The sequence below is a fragment of the Oncorhynchus keta genome, chromosome 1 (assembly GCF_023373465.1).
Source record: "Oncorhynchus keta strain PuntledgeMale-10-30-2019 chromosome 1, Oket_V2, whole genome shotgun sequence".
NCBI classification, from domain to species: domain Eukaryota; kingdom Metazoa; phylum Chordata; class Actinopteri; order Salmoniformes; family Salmonidae; genus Oncorhynchus; species Oncorhynchus keta.
Genome location: NC_068421.1, coordinates 26,593,535 through 26,616,249, shown reverse-complemented (window position 1 = coordinate 26,616,249; position 22,715 = coordinate 26,593,535). Strand labels below are relative to the sequence as shown.

The 22,715-nt window shown below is 44.4% G+C and overlaps 1 protein-coding gene across 6 annotated transcripts in view; it reads right to left on the bottom strand.

The window, feature by feature from the left end:
• The window catches only part of LOC118359962 (protein turtle homolog B-like), a 78,409-nt gene that overhangs the window by 38,275 nt on the left and 17,419 nt on the right, over nucleotides 1–22,715 (bottom strand). For 4 of the 6 annotated variants that reach the window (XR_008137851.1, XM_052519904.1, XM_052519868.1 and 1 more), the window contains exons 2-3: nucleotides 17,969–18,214; nucleotides 5,611–5,757 (exon numbers count right to left, since the gene is read on the bottom strand). Coding sequence is in view for 5 of the 6 variants with exons in the window: in XM_052519904.1 (XP_052375864.1) it covers nucleotides 5,611–5,757; nucleotides 17,969–18,214 (393 nt within the window). In the remaining variant the exon portion in view is untranslated. The remainder of the gene's footprint in view (nucleotides 1–5,610; nucleotides 5,758–17,968; nucleotides 18,215–22,715) is intronic. The other 2 variants (XM_035738959.2, XM_035739044.2) reach the window with 1 other exon arrangement.

Sequence of the window (22,715 nt, the reverse complement as noted above, 5' to 3'; positions counted from 1 at the left end):
GGTATTGGCATTGACCCTCTATATAGCTTCTTCTCTTATTTCTCATGTTTTCTTTATTATATACAGTATATTTTTGTATTTTACAGAATTTTAGTATTTTATAAGCATTGATTACTGTACTGTTGGGTTGAGCTCGCAAGTTAAGTATTTCACTGTACTTGTGCATGTTACAATAAAACTTGAACTAAACTTAGCTGAAGAGAGGATCACACTCTCTCTACCCAAGTGGGTCATGGCTAGCCGATGGGAGTCTTGTCTTGACTTCTAACTGCACACACACATGGTGGGGAGTAAACAAACACACCAATTAGCATTTCTAGACATCTGCCTCTCCATCTTGGCCGCTCACTGCACAATGCTCCTGTATAGAGACTACCGGTGACTGTCACGCCCTGACCTTAGAGCTTTTTATGTCTCTATTATGGTTTCGTCAGGGTGTGATTTGGGTGGGCATTCTATGTTCCTTTATCTATGTTTTTGTATTTCTTTGTTTTGGCCGGGTTGGTTCTCAATCAGGGACAGCTGTCTATCGTTGTCTCTGATTGGGAACCATACTTAGGTAGCTTTTTCCCACAGGTGGGAAAGTTGTGGGTAGTTAATTTCTGTTTAGTGTTTGCACCTTACAGGATTGTTCTGGTTATTCTCTTGTTTACTTTTGTTTTAGTGTTCAGTTTTAATAAACCAAGCATGAACACTTACCACGCTGCGCTTTGGTCCGATGATTCCTCTTCTTCAGACAACGAATAGCGTTGCAGAACTACCCACCACAAACGGACCAAGCAGCATGGTAACGAGGAGCAGAGGGTTCAGGACTCTTGGATTTGGGAGGAGATATTGGACGGACAGGGACCCTGGAGACAGGCTGGGGAAAATTGCCACCCGAAGGAAAAACTAGAGGCAGCTAAAGCTGAGAGGCGGCGATATGAGGCAAGGCAGCGCAGCAGGCACGAGAGGCAGCCCCAAAATATTTTGGGGGGAAGCACATGGGGAGATTGGCAGAGTCAGGCGATTGACCTGAGCCAACTCCCCGTGCTTACCGGAAGCAGCGTGTTACTGGTCAGGCACCGTGTTATGCGGTGAAGCACACGGTGTCTCCAGTGCGCGCTCATAGCCCGGAGCACTATATGCCAGCCCCCCGCAAGTGCCATGCGAGAGTGGGCATCCAGCGAGGGCGGATTGTGCCAGCTCAGCTCGTTTTGTCTCCGGTGTGCCGTTTCAGCCCAGGTTATTCTGCGCTGGCTCTGCGTACTGTGTCTCCGGGGCGCTGGGAGGGTTCAGTTCGTCCTATGCCTGTGCTCCGCCCGTGCCGGGCGAAAGTGGGCATTGAGCCTAATGGAGAGGTGCGAGTGTTAAGCACCAGATCTCCAGTGCTCCCTCACAGCCCGGTTCGACCTGCGCCTGCACTCTGGAGGGGCCGGGCTAAAGTGGGCATTCAGCCTGGAGGAGTGGTGCCAAGGCTGCGCACCAGAGCTCCAGTGCTCCCCCACAGCCCGGTTCATCCGATGCCTCCTCTACGCACCAGGCTTCCTGTAGGTCCTCCCCAGCCTGGTGGGCCCTGTGGCAGCCCCACGCACCAGACTGTCTCTGCGTCTCCTCCCTCCAGAGTCGCCCTCCAGTCCGGACCCTCCAGAGGCGCTCTTCAGTCCGGAGCTTCCAAAAGCGCCCTTCAGTCCGGGGCCCGCTACAAGGGTCCCCAGTCCGGAGTCGGCGGCGAGGGTCAACGCTCTAGAGGCGCCACCTAAGTGGGCCAAGCCAGAGGTGGAGAGGGGTCTACGTCCCTCACCAGAGCCGCCACCACGGAGAAATGCCCACCCAGACCCTCCCCTATAGGTTCAGGTTTTGCGGCCGGAGTCTGCACCTTTAGGGGGGGGGATGGTACTGTCACGCCCTGACCTTGGGGGTGGTACTGTCATGTCCTCCATTTCCACTGATATGTTACGTCCTACTGAATCGTATAATATGAAATTAATGTGCTTAAGATCCCATTCAATCTTTTTATTAACAACTGTTCCAGGCATTCTCTCAATGGGTATTGTCATTCTGCAAGTATACTAGAATACATTCCTTTCTGAACATTTGTAAGCAACCCCCTCTGGTTTTTGTAGTGATTTACAATGCAAGTGTGCTTTATCGGCAACCATTTTGTGGATTGTAGTAGATTATTTTCACTGAACAGGTCTACATCTTTGATTCACATCTATAATGTGGTTTAGATGACCTAACATTAATTTACACTAAGTAGGTGGCAAGCAGGAGGTGGCATTTACTGTGAGCGGAATGGTTGACAGGGGAGTTCTTTCCGCTGATCAGGTACAACACATCAGTACGTAAGTGTCATCAAGTGGGGAACTTGGGAGAAAAAAAAAAGCCAAGTTGAACATCACAATCTCGCCTTACTTTCCTAATTTTCAAGTCTCCTATATTCCTGGATTCAGATGCTTCTGTTTTCACACCACTCCCATCTGTAGACCTTTCCACACGAGCAGATAGGCCTCCTTAGAGCTCCATACCTGCTCACCGACATCTCCTCACTCTGATTCTCCTCCTTCCTCTCTTTCTCCCTCATTCTCGCCATCTCTCTTTCTCCTGCCCCCTGGAAGACTGCTCTTCAGGGATGCACAGTTTTTTATACCGTTTTTCTTTGATTTCCCTTTATGAGTAGATTTCAGACAAAATTAACATTTACAGTACAGAGGCAGCCAGAGTGAGAGAGCGTCTTTTCCCTGAGGACTACTACTTACAGCACGAAAGGATCAGGATGCATTTTTATTGAATTGCAGCATATATTTAGCCCTTTACTGTTTACTGTACTCTACTTTCCATCCGCAACCCAACAACCATTTTCCCTCAAGGCAACAAGGGATCCCCTTCAGACTATTTGTCTCTGAAGTTACTGCAGCTGTGTGAGTTGACACTCACAATCTCTCACTCACTGTTTCTCTAACTGACGTATTCTCTCACTCTATCCAAAAGCTGCTGATTTATTAGCATACTGTTAATTGATACTAAACTAAGAAGGGAGGAGAGGGTGAGAGGAGGAGAGGAGACGCACCACAGTGGCCTCTCTGTCTTTCGGGCACAAGTTCTTGTCATCTGACACCTGCCACTGAGTGGGCATGAATCCTCTCTCCGTTTGGCAGGAAGTAGAGGGCTGCAAACAGGAAGTCAAAGCAAGGAGTGTATCATATGTAGATTCCACTGGCCCCAGGAAATGGCTGCCTTTAGTATCTGTGATGAAGCCTGGCCAGGAGAGCACCTGCCTTCCCAACAGAGGTCCTTTGAGGGGACATACAGCCACGATGAGGCCTCTGAATGTCAATTCAACACACAGATGTCTCAAAACAAGCACAAACACTGCCAGCCATTTTTCTCTGGCTCTTTCAGTATACATGAGAGCTTGGCTTCAGGTTTAGCCCCAACAGTCCCCAATTGGGAAAACAAGGCATTACCCTTATGTCCTGCACCTTTGCTCTTACACTGCTGTAAACAAACTATGGACAAACACGTTTTTTTAGACTTGTTTTATATGAACTCAGACACCAAAAACGGGTTCCAACACACAGGATAAAGACACATCAAACATATTATCCAGACAACTCACTGATAGTGTAAGGGACTGGGAGTAGGAGAGTTGGAGAGCATAGGCGAGTGAGTGAGCGAGTGAGTGAGTTGAGCGTGAACACTGATGTGGCCGGCCATAGAGATGCAGTGTGCCCGCCCGACTTTCACAGAAAGCCATTCAAACCAAACACACACACAGATGTTCACACACTCCCTCCCACCCCCCTAGAGGCTCCGCAGGTGACACTCCCTGGCAGGGCAACCGCGAGTGTAACTCAGCAGATAGAGAACTCATTTAGCCACAGCCAAACGCAAACGTACCCTTACACACATGCAATGATCTCACACACAAATACACAGTGTGTAGATAGATGCAAGCTTGCACACACTGACACATTGGTAGTCTCCCTCTTCTTAATCACTACCTTTTCAGTTTCATAGTGACCATTAGGTTTACAGTGAACATATGTTGAACCTCATCCAATGTCAAGTATACTGTATATGCATATACAATCAGTTACAGATTAGAAAGTTCACGATGAGAATAGGAATGAGCCTCACACAGACAGTGAGCATAAGTTCACACACCAAAAATATATTTTGAGTGTGTGAACCTGACAGTATAAACTGCAAACTGTCACACTAATAATATCTTCAGTCCTTGTGAGGTGTCTATCTGGAGGGGGGAAAAAACTGTTTAATGTTAAAAAATGACAAAGGAAACCACTGCATTTAAATCGTATGGAGAAATAACTACCCACCTCTATCCATCCGGAGGGCGGCCAAATGGGAGATCTCAATAACACCAGCAGAGACCAAAATAATTGGAATGGACAGATATGCTGCAGCTACAATTTAGCTGCAATCTGAATTAAATATGGCAGCGTGGAATTCAATTCCATTCCATTTCTCCAAGACAAGTATTTTTTATTGTCTATTATAAGATCTGACCAAATGAATACAATCAGAACACATCAGAAAATACGAATATAAAACCGATTTGGTTTTCAGAAGATAAAATTGTAAAGATCATGGCATCATTGTAACTTGACTCTAGATGGTCTTGAACAGAGCCATGCATTTAGAGAGTTGGGACATTGAAGTTTCGGTATGATACTTCAACATTCTATGACAGCCATGTTAGCACCCCATTAACATTACATGGAGAATATTTGAATAATGCTATGTAACTGAATGTCTACAATTAGAACATTATTCAACCTTCTAAAAGTCCCAACTCTATAAATACATGGTTTTGGTCTTGAACAATGTACTGGAACACATTACATAGATAGAAGCAGCTAGCTGCTAACCCAATGGGACCTTTCTGGGAAGTGCAAACATGCAGATAATTTCCCCGTCTGGTCATCAATTTGATTGCTCCCAGACTATCCCAGATGTTCCCTGCTGGAACTGTGTCAAACAGGCCACAATCAATTCCACTTCTCACTAGTTTCTCATCCCCTTATCCCCAAGGCAATCTGAAATATGTCTGTCTGTGTGATGTTCTTGAAAAGGCATTATCTAAAAGAATACCTAATTGCCACTCATCATAGCTTTGGCATCTCAGAATAAACATAGACAGATTGACTACAGGGAAATGGCCTTAAAATCAGACAAATGATTGTACAGTACCACATACAATTAGTAAAAAGCCAAACATCGGACTGGACAAGTGATAAAACAAATCAGCAGTCACACAGTAAATCTGAAATCTCAGACAGACAAGTCATTGTCACCTCTACTGTATCTGACTGTCGAGTCAGAGAGAAGGAATGTTCTGACAAAATATTCAGAATGTAGTTAGCTATAGTAAAGCTATCTGAGGTAAAACAATGAAAACCGTGACGGCTTAGAATGTTAGCAAGCTATGAGGTGAACATTGTCATGAATCACTCAAGCACACACATCTGATGAGATTACACTGTAGAAACCCATTCACCAATATTTGGTCATTCTCCATATTGGGCACCCTATTCCCTATATAGTGCACTACTTTTGACCAGAGCCCTATGGGCCCTGCTATTTGGGATGCAGCCAGCAACTCACCATTGACTGTAAGCTGCACCCAGCTGCCATTGTGGAAGGTGTTGTACTGCTGCTCCAACATGAGGACCCTACACTCGTACCAGCCCTGGTCTTCTGAGCGCACTGGGTCGATCTGAAGAGACGCCTTCCCATGCAGGCTGGCTCTACCTGGGGTGGGAGAGAAGAACACAGGTAGGGTCAGGAGTCAGGACCATAGAATTTGAGTTGATCCGAATGGTACACCCAACATGGCCACCAGTGTACCCAAAGAGCACCATGAATCAGTGTGATGCGCATATCTAAACATGGATGACGCTTACACAGCTCTTTCATTATTCCACTGACTGTTCAATTAATTAATGACACTAGAGTATCACACCCCCAACACACACCAGCATACTGACATTGCGCTGACACAGACATCACACAGCTGGCAAATACGTAGCTGCTCTGCCAACAGCATCTTCTCTGTGTCTCTGAGCAGGTTCATTTGGTAAGACAGTGGCCTTAGATTGTGCTGTTAGATACCCCCTAACCTATCCAGTTTGATTACAGATGGCTTCAATATAAAGAACGCTAATGCGAATGACCAAGGTCAGGGGGATTTGATTTGACCCAAAATTAAAATGATTGGATTTGAATTTGAGCTGTTCCCAATCCATACTACTTCACAACCTCTCACAATAAACAAACTAGCAACAGAACCTGGCCAGAAGAGAGCTGCCTTCCAGTATTAGGATTAATAGATAACATTACCTGGAGGGCAATATCTCTTGCTCTCTCTCATCTAGAAGTTTCCCAGGTAAGGTTCTCCTCTCCTCTCCATCTCTTACTCTCTCTATATATATCTTTTTTTTATTTTCTTTCTCTTGCCCCCCACCCCACCCCCACCTCTGTCTCTCCCCAGCCAGTGTTGTCATGTTTGCAGTTTTCCCACCAAATTGGGCTACCTTGAAAACGATGTTGTGGGTGAAAATGTATTGGTCATGGGTTGCAGGTTTTTGGGCTATTTCTAACATGCTGACTCGACCGGGCAATTGCGCACATGTTGATTTTGTCCATCCACACCAGACGCGATCAGGACACGCAGGTTGAAATATCAAAACGAACTCTGAACTAACTATATTAATTTGGGGACAGATTATGGCAATTTAGATAGTTTGCTTGCTGTTGCTTGCTTGCTAATTTGTCCTGGGATATAAACATTGGGTTGTTATTTTACCTGAAATGCGTTATATGGAGCTTGACAGGGTTGGGGAGTAACAGATTATGATTATTAACAGAGTATGATGTAATCTGTTACATATAATGCATTACAAAAACAATAACTGTAAGCCATTACAATACCAGCAAAAACATTTTTAAAAGTAGATAATTAATTCTAGGATTACTTTCAAATATAGAAGGGATCATTTCAGAATATTTTTTTTTCCTTTCATATTAACGTCAATCATATAATTAACTGAAAAAGTACCTCTTTGATCTTACCGCCTGAGCAACTTACACGGTCACAAAAGAAAAAGGTATGGTGCGACAACACAGTGCATTACCCTAACCCAGTGCATTACCCTAACCCAACGCAGTACATTACCCTAACCCAACGCAGTACATTACCCTAACCCAACCCAGTACATTACCCTAACCCAACGCAGTACATTACCCTAACCCAACGCAGTGCATTACCCTAACCCACCGCAGTACATTACCCTAACCCAACGCAGTACATTACCCTAACCCAACGCAGTACATTACCCTAACCCAACCCAGTGCATTACCCTAACCCAACGCAGTACATTACCCTAACCCAACGCAGTGCATTACCCTAACCCACCGCAGTACATTACCCTAACCCAGCACAGTGCATTACCCTAACCCAACGCAGTACATTACCCTAACCCAACGCCGTGCATTACCCTAACCCAACACAGTACATTACCCTAACCCAACACAGTGCATTACCCTAACCCAACACAGTACATTACCCTAACCCAGCGCAGTGCATTACCCTAACCCGACGCCGTGCATTACCCTAACCCAACGCAGTGCATTACCCTAACCCGGCAAAGTGTGTTACCCTAACGCAACGCAGTGCATTACCCTAATCCAACACGGTGCATTACCCTAACCCAGCGATGTGCATTACCCTAACCCAGCACAGTGCATTACCCTAACCCAACACTGTACATTACCCTAACCCAGCGCTGTGCATTACCCTAACCCAACACAGTGCATTACCCAAACCCAACGCAGTGCATTACCCTAATCCAACGCAGTACATTACCCTAATCCAACGCAGTACATTTTGGGGGATGGCACTCCAAAGAACAATGTGTTTAGAGAAGAAAAGGGCAGTAAATGTAACAGTTCAATGCAAACTATGTTTTCCCACAGTAAAGCTGCTGTCGACATCCAGAGACTCGACTTCGAACCTGAAGAAACACTTAAGAGGTAAGGATGACGATTGGCAGGTGTGGATCGTTATCTTGCTTAGCTAGCTAGTCTCTAGAGACAGACAGGTTTTCTTCATAATGTTACCAATCTTCCGGTATAGGTCGGAGATTTCAGAGAGTACTAGCTAGCTACTTAGTCAGATTTCTAGCTAGCTAGCCTGTTTAGTTTGCTAATTTGCTTGCCAACTCTCCTACACTATGTAGGTGTTATGCTGCTCACTTAAGGTTGCTCTGTCGGATGCTAGCTACTGTAGTTAACAAGATACCATAACAAGTATGATATTGTGCTAATTTGTTAACAATTTAATTAAATCTATTTTAACTTAGACAAATCAGTTGTAGATAGTTAGGTGAAATTTACTGGTCTACATAGCCTACCTAGCTCGCTAAATCAAAAGTACAAAAAAAAAACATTTTGAAAGCTAACGTTAGTTGCACTCTGTAACCCAACATTACAAGATGCTCACTGTCAGGGTTGTTGCTAACTTAGTTAGCTAGCTAGCTATGGTTTCAGAGTACCATGCTACCCTAATCAATAAAGCCACACTGCAGTTTTCCTGCTGTTCAATTGTTTTTCAACCCAAATAAATATTTGAGTATTTCTATACAAACAATATAAACCACCATAGACATCATTGCATTCACAGCTTTGTCCATGTGTGAGTGGTTACATGTTCCAATCCCAGCCCTGTGTTTATCAGACAGGGGCAGGCTATAGAGAGTGAAACATACGTTTCAAAAGGGTGGACAAAAGTTAGGTAAAGCTACAATCCTTAATTGAAACAATAACAAGGTTCTCACTCCACTGTTATTTTACTTATACTGTATTGTCATAATTAAGTGATTGCATTTAGTTTTTTCATAGGATGCATAAAAATCAATGGAAGAACCTGAGCAGGAAAAGGCAACCAGATGACATGGAGGAGTGGAGAGATGCACAGCCATCTACAGATGGCCAAAAAGGGACATCTTGTACACCATTGAAACAAGCAAAACTATAACCAGGAGGACCACACACCTAACAAAGCCAGGTTAATCACCGGGTATTTGACTTCATCGTAGAGGATGTGAAATCCTTTTCACTAGAAGAGGTGCCTTCATTCCCCCAAGCTAGTAGAAGGAATCAGTGGTGGGAGAAGAGTTGTGTAGAGAGACTTTGATGCATCAGATAGAAAGGGAATTTGAGTCCATGAAAGAAGCTCTCTCCACCAAACTCCAGAGCATAAAGTTAGTCTGCACCACAGCAGCAGTGATGTAAAGTAAAACATCTTTGAAGTACTACTTGAGTAGTTTTGTGGGTATCTGTACTTGACTTTACTATTTATATTTTTGCCAACTTTTACTAAAATTAATTCCTAAAGAAAATGATGTACTTTTACTCCATACATTTTCTCTGACAACCAAAAGTACTCATTACATTTTGACAAGAAAATGGTCCAATTCACACACTTATCAAAAGAACATCCCTGGTCACTCCCTACTGCCTCTGATCTGGCAGACTCACTAAACATAAATGCTTCGTAAGTCAATTGTCTGAGTGTTGGAGTGTGTCCCTGGTAATGCGTCAAAAAAATGTTTTTAATGATGTCTGGTTTGCTTAATATAAGGAATTTTAAATGGATTATACTTTACTTTTGATATTTAAGTGCAGAACTTTGACCAATTCCATTTACTTTTTATACGTAAATATATTTAAAACCAAATACTTTTAGACTTTTACTCAAGTAGTATTTTACTGGGCCACTTTTACTTGAGTCATTTTCTATGAAGGTATCTTTACTTTTACTCAAGTATGACAATTGAGTACTTTTTCCACCCCTGCACAGCAGACATCTGGTCTGCCCATAACAGATGCTTCTTCGGCCTTACATGACACTGGATCGAGGAGGACACCTTGGAGAGGGAGTCAGCTGCTTTGGCTTGTGCAAGACTGGGAGGACGTCATACCTACAGTATGATGTGATTTACTGCCAAGTTAAGTGAAATACATGAAGACTTTAAAATTGAGCACAAAGTGAAGGCCATGTCTGACATGTGGGTTTATTGCACCTCGCTGCACTTTTTGTTTTCTTAAACTAAAAAAAAACCTACTTGGTGGACTAAATGTGTGATTACACTGTAAAAATTATTTCTTCATATTTTTATATATTTATATTATATCTCATTTTAGTTATTTAGCAGGCACTCTTATCCAGAGCGACTTACAGTAGTGAGTGCATACATTTTCATACTTTTTTGTACTGGTGTCCTGTGGGATAAGTATTTAGCACCATCCATGTTGCTGTGTTACTTAAGCCCTTACTTATACCTGGTTTTAACATGTATCCTTTGTCCTACAATTTGTGTTTTAGCCCACATTTTTAGACGGGTGTACATGATTAAAAGACGCATTGGGGTCTGACTGTGATCAGATCTTATAGGTGTAAATGGACAAGATCAGGATGCAGGACACATGTTAGAAGCAGGTATACAGGGCTTAAATCAAACCAAATCCAATTTTATTTGTCACATGCACATGCACATGCCTAATCCTGCTCTGCATGCATTATTTGGTGTTTTACGATGTACACTGAGGATATTTTTTGCAGAATTCTGCATGCAGTCTCAATTTGGTGTTTGTCCCATTTTGTGAATTATTGGCTGGGGAGCGGACCGTAGACCTCACAACCATAAAGGACAATGGGTGTCACATCTGCCCCCCCGAGGCTTGCGGGCGCCAGGCTTCCCTACATCACTCACTCCTATCATCTGTTATGCACACCTGCCTTCCCTCGTCACGCGCATCAGCGATATTGCACTCACCTGGACTCACTCATCTGTTTATTACCTCCTCTATATTTCTCAGTTCCCTTGCTCTGTTCCCCGCTGCTGCATTAAATGTTTTTTTGTCTTTGTTACCTGTTTGCTGACGCTGTTCCTGTCTCGTTACATGTCCGTTATTTATTAAATGTTTTACTCCCCGTACCTGCTTTGTATCTCCAGCATCATTTCATGTGACAATGGGTTCTATAACTGATGTTTAGGTCGAGGTATGTGTTTGTGTATATAATACATATTTGTTTTTGTCTAGATGGAATTTGTATTCTTGTTCCTGGAAACTTTTTTGTTTTACTAAGATGTACTGTTAGGGCCCAGGTCTGACAGAATCTGTGCAGAAGATCAAGGTGCTGCTGTAGGCCCTCCTTGGTTGGGGACAGAAGCACCAGATCATCAGCAAACAGTAGACATTTGACTTCAGATTCTAGTAGGGTGAGGCCGGGTGCTGCAGACTGTTCTAGTGACCTCGCCAATTCGTTGATATAAATGTTGAAGAGGGTGGGGCTTAAGATGCATCCCTGTCTCACCACCCAGCCCCACTTGTTGGTTGTGTACATGGATTGTATAATGTTGTATGTTTTTTCCTCAACACCACTGTCCATCAATTTGTATAGAAGACCCTCAAGCCAAATTGAGTCTAAAGATTTTTTTAAATCAACATAGCATGAGAAGACTTTGCCTTTGTTTTGGCTTATTTGTCAATTAGGGTGTGCAGGGTGAATATGTGGTCTGTCATACGGTAATTTGGTAAAAAGCCAATTTGACATTTGCTCAGTACATTGTTTTCATCTGCTGTTAATGATAATGCAGAGAATTTTCCCAAGGTTGCTATTAACGCATATCCCCCGTAGTTATTGGGGTCAAATTTGTCTCCACTTTTGTGGATTGGGGTGATCAATCCTTGGTTCCAAATATTTGGAAAGATGCCAGAGCTGAGGATGTTAAAAAGTTTAAATATAGCCAATTGGAATTTGTGGTCTGTATATTTGATAATTTAATTTAGGATACCATCACCACATACTTTTTTGGGTTGGAGGGTTTGTATTTTGTCCTGTTGTTCATTCAATGTAATTGGAGAATCCTGTGGGGTCTGGTAGTCTTTAATAGTTGATTCTAATATGCCCACATTTTTGTTTTTGCCTTAGCACTGCACAGCTGAGTCAAATGATCAACTCATCATCAAGCTTCAAGTGGTAATTATGTATTAATTTGTGATGCTATCCTTGATATGATCCTGTTATTGTTACACGCACATATCTATCAATCCAATGTTATGATTTGTTATCAGGGATATTATACTTCAGTAATCCACAATGACCTGGTGATGTAAAAGTCTAATAATTACATTGTCTTCCACATTCCTACCTTCCACACACAAACCTTGTAACTGGAGATTCCTTCAAAATGATTGCCTACAGTTAACGTATAGGGCACTGCAAGGTTGGGTGACCAGGGCCATCTGGGACTGCCTCATGGAGGAATTCAGGTGTGTGAAGGCTACCGGTGCCCTGCATAACTTCATGAGGATGGACACGAGAACCGGGAGGGGATCTGCAGCTTGCCGCCGTGTGCCAGAGGAGAAATATATCTGTAGCTCCTTCCACCTTCAAGGAATAGGCAAGAGGGCCAACCATGGAGAATAGTAAGACACTTCATTATTTCTAAAACTAGACTATATTGTTTGTCCTGGTGTGCCCGTTCATGATTTTCAGCATGAAGTACTATGCAGCCACTTAGTGTGGTGCAGACACCAGGTGAGGCCACACACACAGATTCCTGTTAGAACACGGTCTCTTTAAATACCTTATTTTCTCAATAACAGTATCTCTCCTTCACTTCATCCCACTCTCCTCTTCTCCCTAAATCCTCTAGGTTATATCAGCTATGTCGGTGAACCCCTCCCGCATCTGAACTGGCTACATAGAGGGCACGGCATGATCAGAGGTGAGCGGTCACTTGGTCAGGTCAACAGGAAGTATTATTAAAGAGATGCTTTACATTGAAATACAGATAGAGATGCAGTAGTCCGAGTTAATGATCCAAGGTCAGTTTTGCATGTCAACTCCTGATGATTATGATGACTAACAATGTTAGAATAAAAATAAAAACAAGGCTTAAACATGCTCTTTCTCTCCATCTGTCTCATCTGCAGATATGTTTTGATGAGAGGATGCCAACACCCAGTCCCATCATCGCCACCTCACCCACTCTTAAGATAACCTTTGGGCCGACGAGAGACACTATTATGTAATTGTGATGAACTGAGAGAATATTTGGGTAGCACTGATTCATTAATCATATGCTGCCTTCCCTGCTCCTATGTTCTTACCTCTTGCCACCTCTTTCTTCCTCTGTTTTTGTCATGCACAACAGATGTGCATTGAAGTACAGATTGAACTTGTATGTATAATATTTATAATGCATGTATTTAGAACACTTGGATAATGAACTTCTTTCAATAAAGGGTTTCACATTCTCTACTGGTTGAAATTAAGTCTCATTTGATGAAATACTACACATATCCTGTGTTTATCAGATCAATGCAGATGAAGGGCATTAGATATTGAGATTAACCGGATTTAGAGTATTTGCATGATGCATAGGATTTGTAGTGTATGGTTTTTTAAATTCTATTTCTGTATATTAATTACAAATCAGCCTTTAACTAGTTAAATCCTGTTTCTAGTCTATTAGTTACAATGTGTAACCATTGATGTCCCAGGACCAGGATTGGTAAACACTGTTGAAGTGTATAATTATAATACATACATGCAGACACAGCATCATTCAAAGACTGGAATGTGATACTCCTAGTACTGGATATGACTGAAAAATAACCTCAAAGACATTCATACCTGAAATGCACCTTTATTTGCCAATGTAGAGTACATGATCAGTGAATATATTAAATGTACAGGCTACAATGTGGGGATCTCATGCATGGTAATAACTTGTCTACGACTTGAATCCTTGGCACAAAGTTATATTATATTCTACTCAATCCATAGGCTTCATTAATGTCGTTCAGACTGTTTTGAATTTGATACAACTGGCTATGATAGCTAAGGTTCATAGCTAGGTTCTGAACTAATATGTATGCCAAACGTTTGGATCCATACACCGATCGGCTTGAAAACTGGCGTTAGCTACACATCCATAGGCATACAGGTATTGTTATACTCCACTGCACAATAAGCAAGAACACAGCTAGCTACGTTATTTCATCCATATGCATTGCATGGCAAATATAAGCAAGGCAAGCTTACACAATTGTACACTCAATTTGCAGTAAATGCTTTAGCTAGCTAGATTCTTTACATCCACTGTTTCCACAAGACAACAGCCTGGCTTGCTGGTTGTTTCAGGAGTCCCTACAACAAACAACCAGAATTACAACTTCATACTCGGGGCGGCAGGGTAGCCTAGTGGTTAGAGCGTTGGACTCGTAACCAAAAGGTAGCAAGTTCTAATCCCCTGACAAGGTACAAATCTGTCGTTCTGCCCCTGAACAGGCAGTTAACCCACTGTTCCTAGGCCGTCATTGAAAATAAGAATTTGTTCTTAACTGACTTGCCTAGTAAAATAAAGGTAAAAATAAAAAATAAAAATAAAAATACTCATGTCACAATACTAATAAAGCTAGCCAGCTAGCTGGTTAATGTTAGCTAGTCAGCTAGCTGGTTAATGTTAGCTAGTGTTAATGTTAGCTAATCGCGATTTTCGCGATTTTCGTAAATATGATTAACCAGCTAGCTTATTAAAAAAAATATGCATACTCGTTTGCCTCTACATTAACCAACATATTCCTGTCAACTGTACATTATTTTCATGATTCGTTATGACCACTTACATTTGCTTCCATCGTAGTATTTTTGTCAGCCATCTTTGCTGAAGAAAGTCTCCAGCCTTGGGTCGCAAAGCATCACATTTGTCTCTGTTGGCCATCAAGTAGCCTATTAATGTATATGCCATTGTAGGCTAACATTTGATCAAATAAATATGTTGAAATTACGATATCACTGGAGTTACTGCAAATCAATTTGTGACGCTTTTGTAGCCCACCTGGAGCTGGCAAACGAATGTAATAAAAAGCCTATAACTTCAGTTTGTTGTTGTTGTAGCCTTGTGTTATTATAAACACATTAGATTAACTTTAACAGTAGTCAGATTAGGCTGCAGGTAAACACTGGCTGTGGTTGAAAAGCATATTAAGTTCATATACATATTATTCATAATTAATTCAGTGATTGAAATTATGACCCCATCCTCAGTAGCCTATTCCAGCAGGAAGTTGAGGAAACAAGCATTTACTATTGCGAAATCGCCTTACTATTCATGTTGAATAAATCAGTCTGTTAATTTGAACTAAGCACAGTGCTAAATCGTTCAGTTTACATCTTGCCTACATCTTGTCGAGGCTACTGTAGCCGTATTGCTTAATCATACCAGTCAAGCGAGTTAAAGCTACATCCATTGATGGAAAATGATCTGGCGAGTTTAATCAGGGCAAATTATATTTTCTCTTGTCACATATTCATATTCCTTTATTACGTCATGTCATAGCTTGCAATAATTATTATTTTGTAATGGTCGTTACAAATTACTATGATATTCGTTCTTAATTGTCTCGATAACATTATGGAAAAGGGGTTTATTGTATAGATATGACAACTCCTCTCTTGCTGTGAAAAAAAATAAATAATTGGCTAGTTTTCAGGCCTTTTGGGTATGTTTTTGAGTGGTCATTGGGCTAGAATTTTTTGCTTGACCTTGAACCCTGTTCCAAGCTCCCCACAGCTACCTGATGAAGCACAGGGCTTGGAAAAGGAAAGCACTTAGTGTCAATACTGAAAAAGACTGACTTCTCTTTGAAGGCTCAGGAGATTAATAGGAAATCTAAAAGTAGGAAGTCATGTCACAGAGGATGAGAGAAGTTGAGTAAACCAGGCATGTTGAAATCTGTCTCACAGCTTCCAACCCACTGCATCCACACGGCTTCTGCTACAGCCCTGTCAGTCGAGCCAGATGAACAGACTGAAACACTCTCTCCTATGTTAGAGCCGTGCCCTGGGACAAATATCCTTTTCCAAACTTTGAGATGTATATACGGTATGTACTGTAAGTACTGTTGCTTGTTCGTTCATTTTGAACGTCAGGAAAACATATTGGCGTGGAGGGCAGGCTGGATTGCTCTTCCAGTAGCTCTGCATATAGATGCGATAGATAGCCTTTTACTGGGATGGCTGCGATAACTGACAAAGAAAACGGTGGGTTTTTGTTGAGCAGGAAATCGATAAGGCAAAGGGAAGAGGGTAGAGGAAAGAGGGAGACTGCAGTCTTGCAGTAAAAAGGCGAGGCTTTAAAAGTCAGGTCTATTTTAGCCTGGGTGATAAAGTGCTGAGTAGGGTAGGTGGTGGCGTGAAGGGTAGGGATCGACCTCAGGTTCAATCTGTCACCGAGTGAGAGGCGTGCTGTAAACAGAATTAACAATACTATGTACACATCAGGACCAGCCCTTCCAGAGCATTCACACACACTGTAATCTAACACTACTGCTGCCTACAGTGAATATTGCCCCCTGGGTTTATTAATATCACACATAGGCTTCGATCCATTGTACTGCTGCAATAGCTGTAGAGGGAGGAGAAGAGAGTAGAGCTAAAGAAAGCCATGCAGCTAAACATTCAGTTCTTTAAAGACCATAATCCCTCTGCAGGCTTTTCCATGGCTCTGATTGGAGGAGAGCTTGGGAATTGGGTTTGGGTGAGATGTAAGACCAGCCTGTCCCCAAAAATCTTTAACTAAAAATGCACAAACTAAATATCATAGTGTCTGCATTATTGATTGTTTCTTTGCGTTAGTTGGTGCAAAGAATAGCTGATTTTAAATGTTAGATTTGCATATCACCTTGGGCAATTGGCTAACACACTAGAGGAGGAGCACTCCATTTCTGTCTAGCACTGATTAAGACACTTGCCAAAGGGTAATATTCAGTCGAACAGTAAAAGTCTGTATTTTCCTCCCTGCAAGAGAGAGGTGTACCACTCCCAATCCACTTCAACATAAATACAACACATATGATGTGAACCATAACCCCATTATTTAACATAATCTAAGATAGAATCCCTTGTAAAAGGTCATAGTGGAATTACAAAATACACTTCAGTCTTCAGATATGCCCATTTAAAGCACACAGACATAGAGGCAGAGAGGCATGAGAAGCGAGCCTACCCCCACATACGCTACTGTAAAAGGCAGTCCCAAACCTCTTATCTCCAGCATGAATACGTTTAGATCCAGAAATATAGGATTAATATAGTACATTAAGACACAGAAATATAGGCAGAATACAGTACATTAACACCCAGAAATATAGCAGTACATTAACTGCCTTGCAGGACTAGCCAGTCTAACCGGGCAATGACAGTACATTTAATCTCTGTTCCACCCAGATGAATTATTTATTTGGTGAGAAATGGAAAATGGGAATTCATGAGAATAGCCAGCCAGGCAGATCTTATACAGTGTGCATGTGTGTGTGTGTGTGTGTGTGTGTGTGTGTGTGTGTGTGTGTGTGTGTGTGTGTGTGTGTGTGTGTGTGTGTGTGTGTGTGTGTGTGTGTGTGTGTGTGTGTGTGTGTGTGTGTGTGTGTGTGTGTGTGTGTGTGTGTGTGTGTGTGTGTGTGTGTTTGTGCATGCGTGTGTTAGGCAGCAGGCCACTCTGGCCTAGTGGGCCATGGTAATCTTCAGACACTCCAGACACTCAGCTCCATGTAGACACAGAGAGGATATCGTCCCATAAAACACCCAGGGGAGGTTCTCATGAACCATGGCACAGTCTCAACCATTATCACACTATCACAGCTCTACTGTAACATGGCATCTGTCCCCACAATACACTTTAATCTGAGCTGCAATGTGCGTCAGCACGTTAGTGCTGCCTCTGTTCTCTTCTTTTCTGTAATTTCATAGCATTGGAACCAGGCTACATGGCAAATGCTCACTAGATCCTAGGCTCTTACCGGTGTACTCTTGGTCAACATGGGGGGGTTGGAAGGCTCTTACCGGTGTACTCTGGGTTGACATGAGGAGAGTGGTTGGCTTGGCTCTTACCGGTGTACTCTGGGTCGACATGAGGAGAGTGGTTGGCTTGGCTCTTACCGGTGTACTCTGGGTCGACATGAGGAGGGTGGAAGCGGAAGCTGATGAAGAAGGGGATGGGCACTCCGAACTTGAACCACTCCACCACGTAGGGGGGCTGCTGGCCGTCCAGGGGAGGGGACACGTCACATCCCAGGATCACGCTCTCTCCAGCGCGCGCCGTCACAAACTGGGGCTCCTCTCTCACTCCGTGGGCAACTGGGGGGAAAAACAGGAGAGGTTATTTTAACCAAAGAGCAGAGGGTCCCTTAAAGAAGGAGGGAGGTAATGGTACAGTATATGTGCTGTACTGTTCTCAACTACTACAGCTGTGCTGACCAAGCAGAGAAGATATTGCTGCTTAGTTTTCCAATGCCTATAAAACACAAATTCCATTACAGCTACAGTGATTGAAAAAACAGGCCATGTAGCTCGTCAAAACTAAGATTGAACAGCCCTGCCTACAGTGTTGGCCCCACTTATAGAGCCTGGTAGGTACTTATATGGATCTAGTACAGGACAGTCTGGCTCTGTACAGTTCCCTCGTCGTCATCTCTCCTTGTGAGAGAGAATTCTGTCTGAGGCGTAGGTCGCCTACAGTACTGTAAATAAGTTACCAGCCCAGGCGGCTCTATTGATCAGAGCTGGCTGCTGCTCATATGGGTTTTACTATGAGCGGTACCAGGGCTGGGCTGGCGTTTAGCCATGGATGTCCAGGCACACTGCCGAGGTTGACCTATCGGACGGCTGAAAGGTCGGCCTACCTGCCTCAGCAGAACGCTCACTCTGGGAATGGATTTTGTCCAGCTGCCTCCCCCGCTCTGCTCTCATTGAGCCAGCCTGGATCTCTGGATCTCCTCCATTAGACTGAGCATTGCCGCCCTTCCACCCTTCCTCACCCCACATCCCCTCGCCCCGGGGGGGAACATCGCTTCAGGGATCAAGAGACATGCTGACGATTCACTCTCCAGAAACACAGGCTGAATAACTTAGCGCTTTCATTAAAACTATTACTTGCATTATGGCTACTAATGTTTTCTGGAAGTACAGCATCCAAGTACAGTAGTGTTAAAGAAAGGCTCCGCCTCAGGATGGGGAAGAGGTAGCAGTACGATTCTCTAGGTAGGTTTCTGTAATGGAACTCATGCCTTGTGTTGAGTGTGTGAACCATTGTCAGTGTTGTGTAAAATAGGAAGTGCTACGGTTGCCATTGTTCCTTTCCAATTAAACAGTCATGAAGCCTCTTTACCTCTATTACAGGCTCCACCCCTAAAGGTCCTATGCATCAGTCAGTGATTGTGTTTACAATTTTAATCTGCTCTATCCGGTAGAAGAGTTAATCCACTTTATGTGATTTAGCCAGCACAGCTTTTGGACTGAAACAGAGCAGATTTAATCAAATTACACTTTTTGTTAAAGTGGAGCTGTGGTCTGCCAGTCACGGGCCTTACTCCTAGAATCTGCTCTGCCATTGTGCCTCTCTGGTAAGCGGTGCAAGACAGCATAAAAAACATGGTTTAGAGTTAATGACTGACCCACTGGAACACATGTGCAATACGCTGAGTCACTGGACCCTGCACATGACCACAATTCAGCCTGTAGCTATGACCTAAAGTCGTAGCTAAACAAACCAGCAACACAGCCTACACAAGCATTGTAAATATACTGAGGCTAAGAAGCCTATAAGTTAGACTCAAAGAGACAATTTACAGGGAGGGGAACGAGTAAAGAGCACCTATAATTGCAATCTAAAGCTAAATATGCATAGACTTATCATGCTTAATTAAAGTAAAGATTAGGCACTTTCAGTGAATATTTTAACTGCAAAGCAGCAACGGACACACACTGATAAGATGCAGGAAATGGAAGGAGAACATCAGTAGCATCTGATGCGTCAGTGACAGAGAGGACTCAGTGAGAGGGGACTGGGTGGTGATGTCTAGAGGGCGTTAGACATGGTAGAGGGGACAGAGTGGTGATGGCTGGAGGATGGTAGACATGGTTGAGGGGACAGAGTGGTGATGGCTGGAGGATGGTAGACATGGTAGAGGGAACTGAGTGGTGATGGCTGGAGGATGGTAGACATGGTGGAGGGAACTGAGTGGTGATGGCTGGAGGATGGTAGACATGGTGAAGGGAACTGAGTGGTGATGGCTGGAGGATGGTAGACATGGTGGAGGGAACTGAGTGGTGATGGCTGGAGGATGGTAGACATGGTGGAGGGAACTGAGTGGTGATGGCTGGAGGATGGTAGACATGGTGGAGGGAACTGAGTGGTGATGGCTGGAGGATGGTAGACATGGTGGAGGGAACTGAGTGGTGATGGCTGGAGGATGGTAGACATGGTAGAGGGGACAGAGTGGTGATGGCTGGAGGATGGTAGACATGGTAGAGGGAACTGAGTGGTGATGGCTGGAGGGTGGTAGACATGGTGGAGGGAACTGAGTGGTGATGGCTGGAGGATGGTAGACATGGTGGAGGGAACTGAGTGGTGATGTCTAGAGGGCCTTAGACATGGTAGAGGGAACTGAGTGGTGATGGCTGGAGGATGGTGGGGGGAACTGAGTGGTGATGTCTAGAGGGCGTTAGACATGGTAGAGGGAACTGAGTGGTGATGGCTGGAGGATGGTAGACATGGTAGAGGGAACTGAGTGGTGATGGCTGGAGGATGGTAGACATGGTGGAGGGAACTGAGTGTTGATGGCTGGAGGGTGGTAGACATGGTGGAGGGAACTGAGTGGTGATGGCTGCAGGATGGTAGACATGGTAGAGGGAACTGAGTGGTGATGGCTGCAGGGTGGTAGACATGGTGGAGGGAACTGAGTGGTGATGGCTGGAGGATGGTAGACATGGTGGAGGGAACTGAGTGGTAATGGCTGGAGGATGGTAGACATGGTGGAGGGAACTGAGTGGTGATGTCTAGAGGGCCTTAGACATGGTAGAGGGAACTGAGTGGTGATGGCTGGAGGATGGTGGGGGGAACTGAGTGGTGATGTCTAGAGGGCATTAGACATGGTAGAGGGAACTGAGTGGTGATGGCTGGAGGATGGTAGACATGGTGGAGGGAACTGAGTGGTGATGGCTGGAGGATGGTAGACATGGTAGAGGGAACTGAGTGGTGATGGCTGGAGGATGGTAGACATGGTAGAGGGAACTGAGTGGTGATGGCTGGAGGATGGTAGACATGGTAGAGGGAACTGAGTGGTGATGGCTGGAGGATGGTAGACATGGTTGAGGGAACTGAGTGGTGATGGCTGGAGGATGGTAGACATGGTAGAGGGAACTGAGTGGTGATGGCTGCAGGGTGGTAGACATGGTGGAGGGAACTGAGTGGTGATGGCTGCAGGGTGGTAGACATGGTAGAGGGAACTGAGTGGTGATGGCTGCAGGGTGGTAGACATGGTGGAGGGAACTGAGTGGTGATGGCTGCAGGGTGGTAGACATGGTGGAGGGAACTGAGTGGTGATGGCTGGAGGATGGTAGACATGGTGGAGGGAACTGAGTGGTGATGGCTGGAGGATGGTAGACATGGTTGAGGGAACTGAGTGGTGATGGCTGGAGGATGGTAGACATGGTTGAGGGAACTGAGTGGTGATGGCTGGAGGATGGTAGACATGGTTGAGGGAACTGAGTGGTGATGGCTGGAGGATGGTAGACATGGTAGAGGGAACTGAGTGGTTATGGCTGGAGGATGGTAGACATGGTCGAGGGAACTGAGTGGTTATGGCTGGAGGATGGTAGACATGGTAGAGGGAACTGAGTGGTTATGGCTGGAGGATGGTAGACATGGTAGAGTGAACTGAGTGGTGATGGCTGCAGGGTGGTAGACATGGTAGAGGGAACTGAGTGGTGATGGCTGCAGGGTGGTAGACATGGTGGAGGGAACTGAGTGGTTATGGCTGGAGGATGGTAGACATGGTAGAGGGAACTGAGTGGTGATGTCTGCAGAGTGGTAGACATGGTAGAGGGAACTGAGTGGTGATGGCTGCAGGGTGGTAGACATGGTGGAGGGAACTGAGTGTTGATGGCTGGAGGATGGTAGACATGGTGGAGGGAACTGAGTGGTGATGGCTGCAGGGTGGTAGACATGGTAGAGTGAACTGAGTGGTGATGGCTGCAGGGTGGCAGACATGGTAGAGGGAACTGAGTGGTGATGGCTGCAGGGTGGTAGACATGGTAGAGTGAACTGAGTGGTGATGGCTGGAGGATGGTAGACATGGTGGAGGGAACTGAGTGGTTATGGCTGGAGGATGGTAGACATGGTCGAGGGAACTGAGTGGTTATGGCTGGAGGATGGTAGACATGGTAGAGGGAACTGAGTGGTTATGGCTGGAGGATGGTAGACATGGTAGAGTGAACTGAGTGGTGATGGCTGCAGGGTGGTAGACATGGTAGAGGGAACTGAGTGGTGATGGCTGCAGGGTGGTAGACATGGTGGAGGGAACTGAGTGGTTATGGCTGGAGGATGGTAGACATGGTAGAGGGAACTGAGTGGTGATGTCTGCAGAGTGGTAGACATGGTGGAGGGAACTGAGTGGTGATGGCTGCAGGGTGGTAGACATGGTAGAGGGAACTGAGTGGTGATGGCTGCAGGGTGGTAGACATGGTGGAGGGAACTGAGTGGTTATGGCTGGAGGATGGTAGACATGGTAGAGGGAACTGAGTGGTGATGTCTGCAGAGTGGTAGACATGGTAGAGGGAACTGAGTGGTGATGGCTGC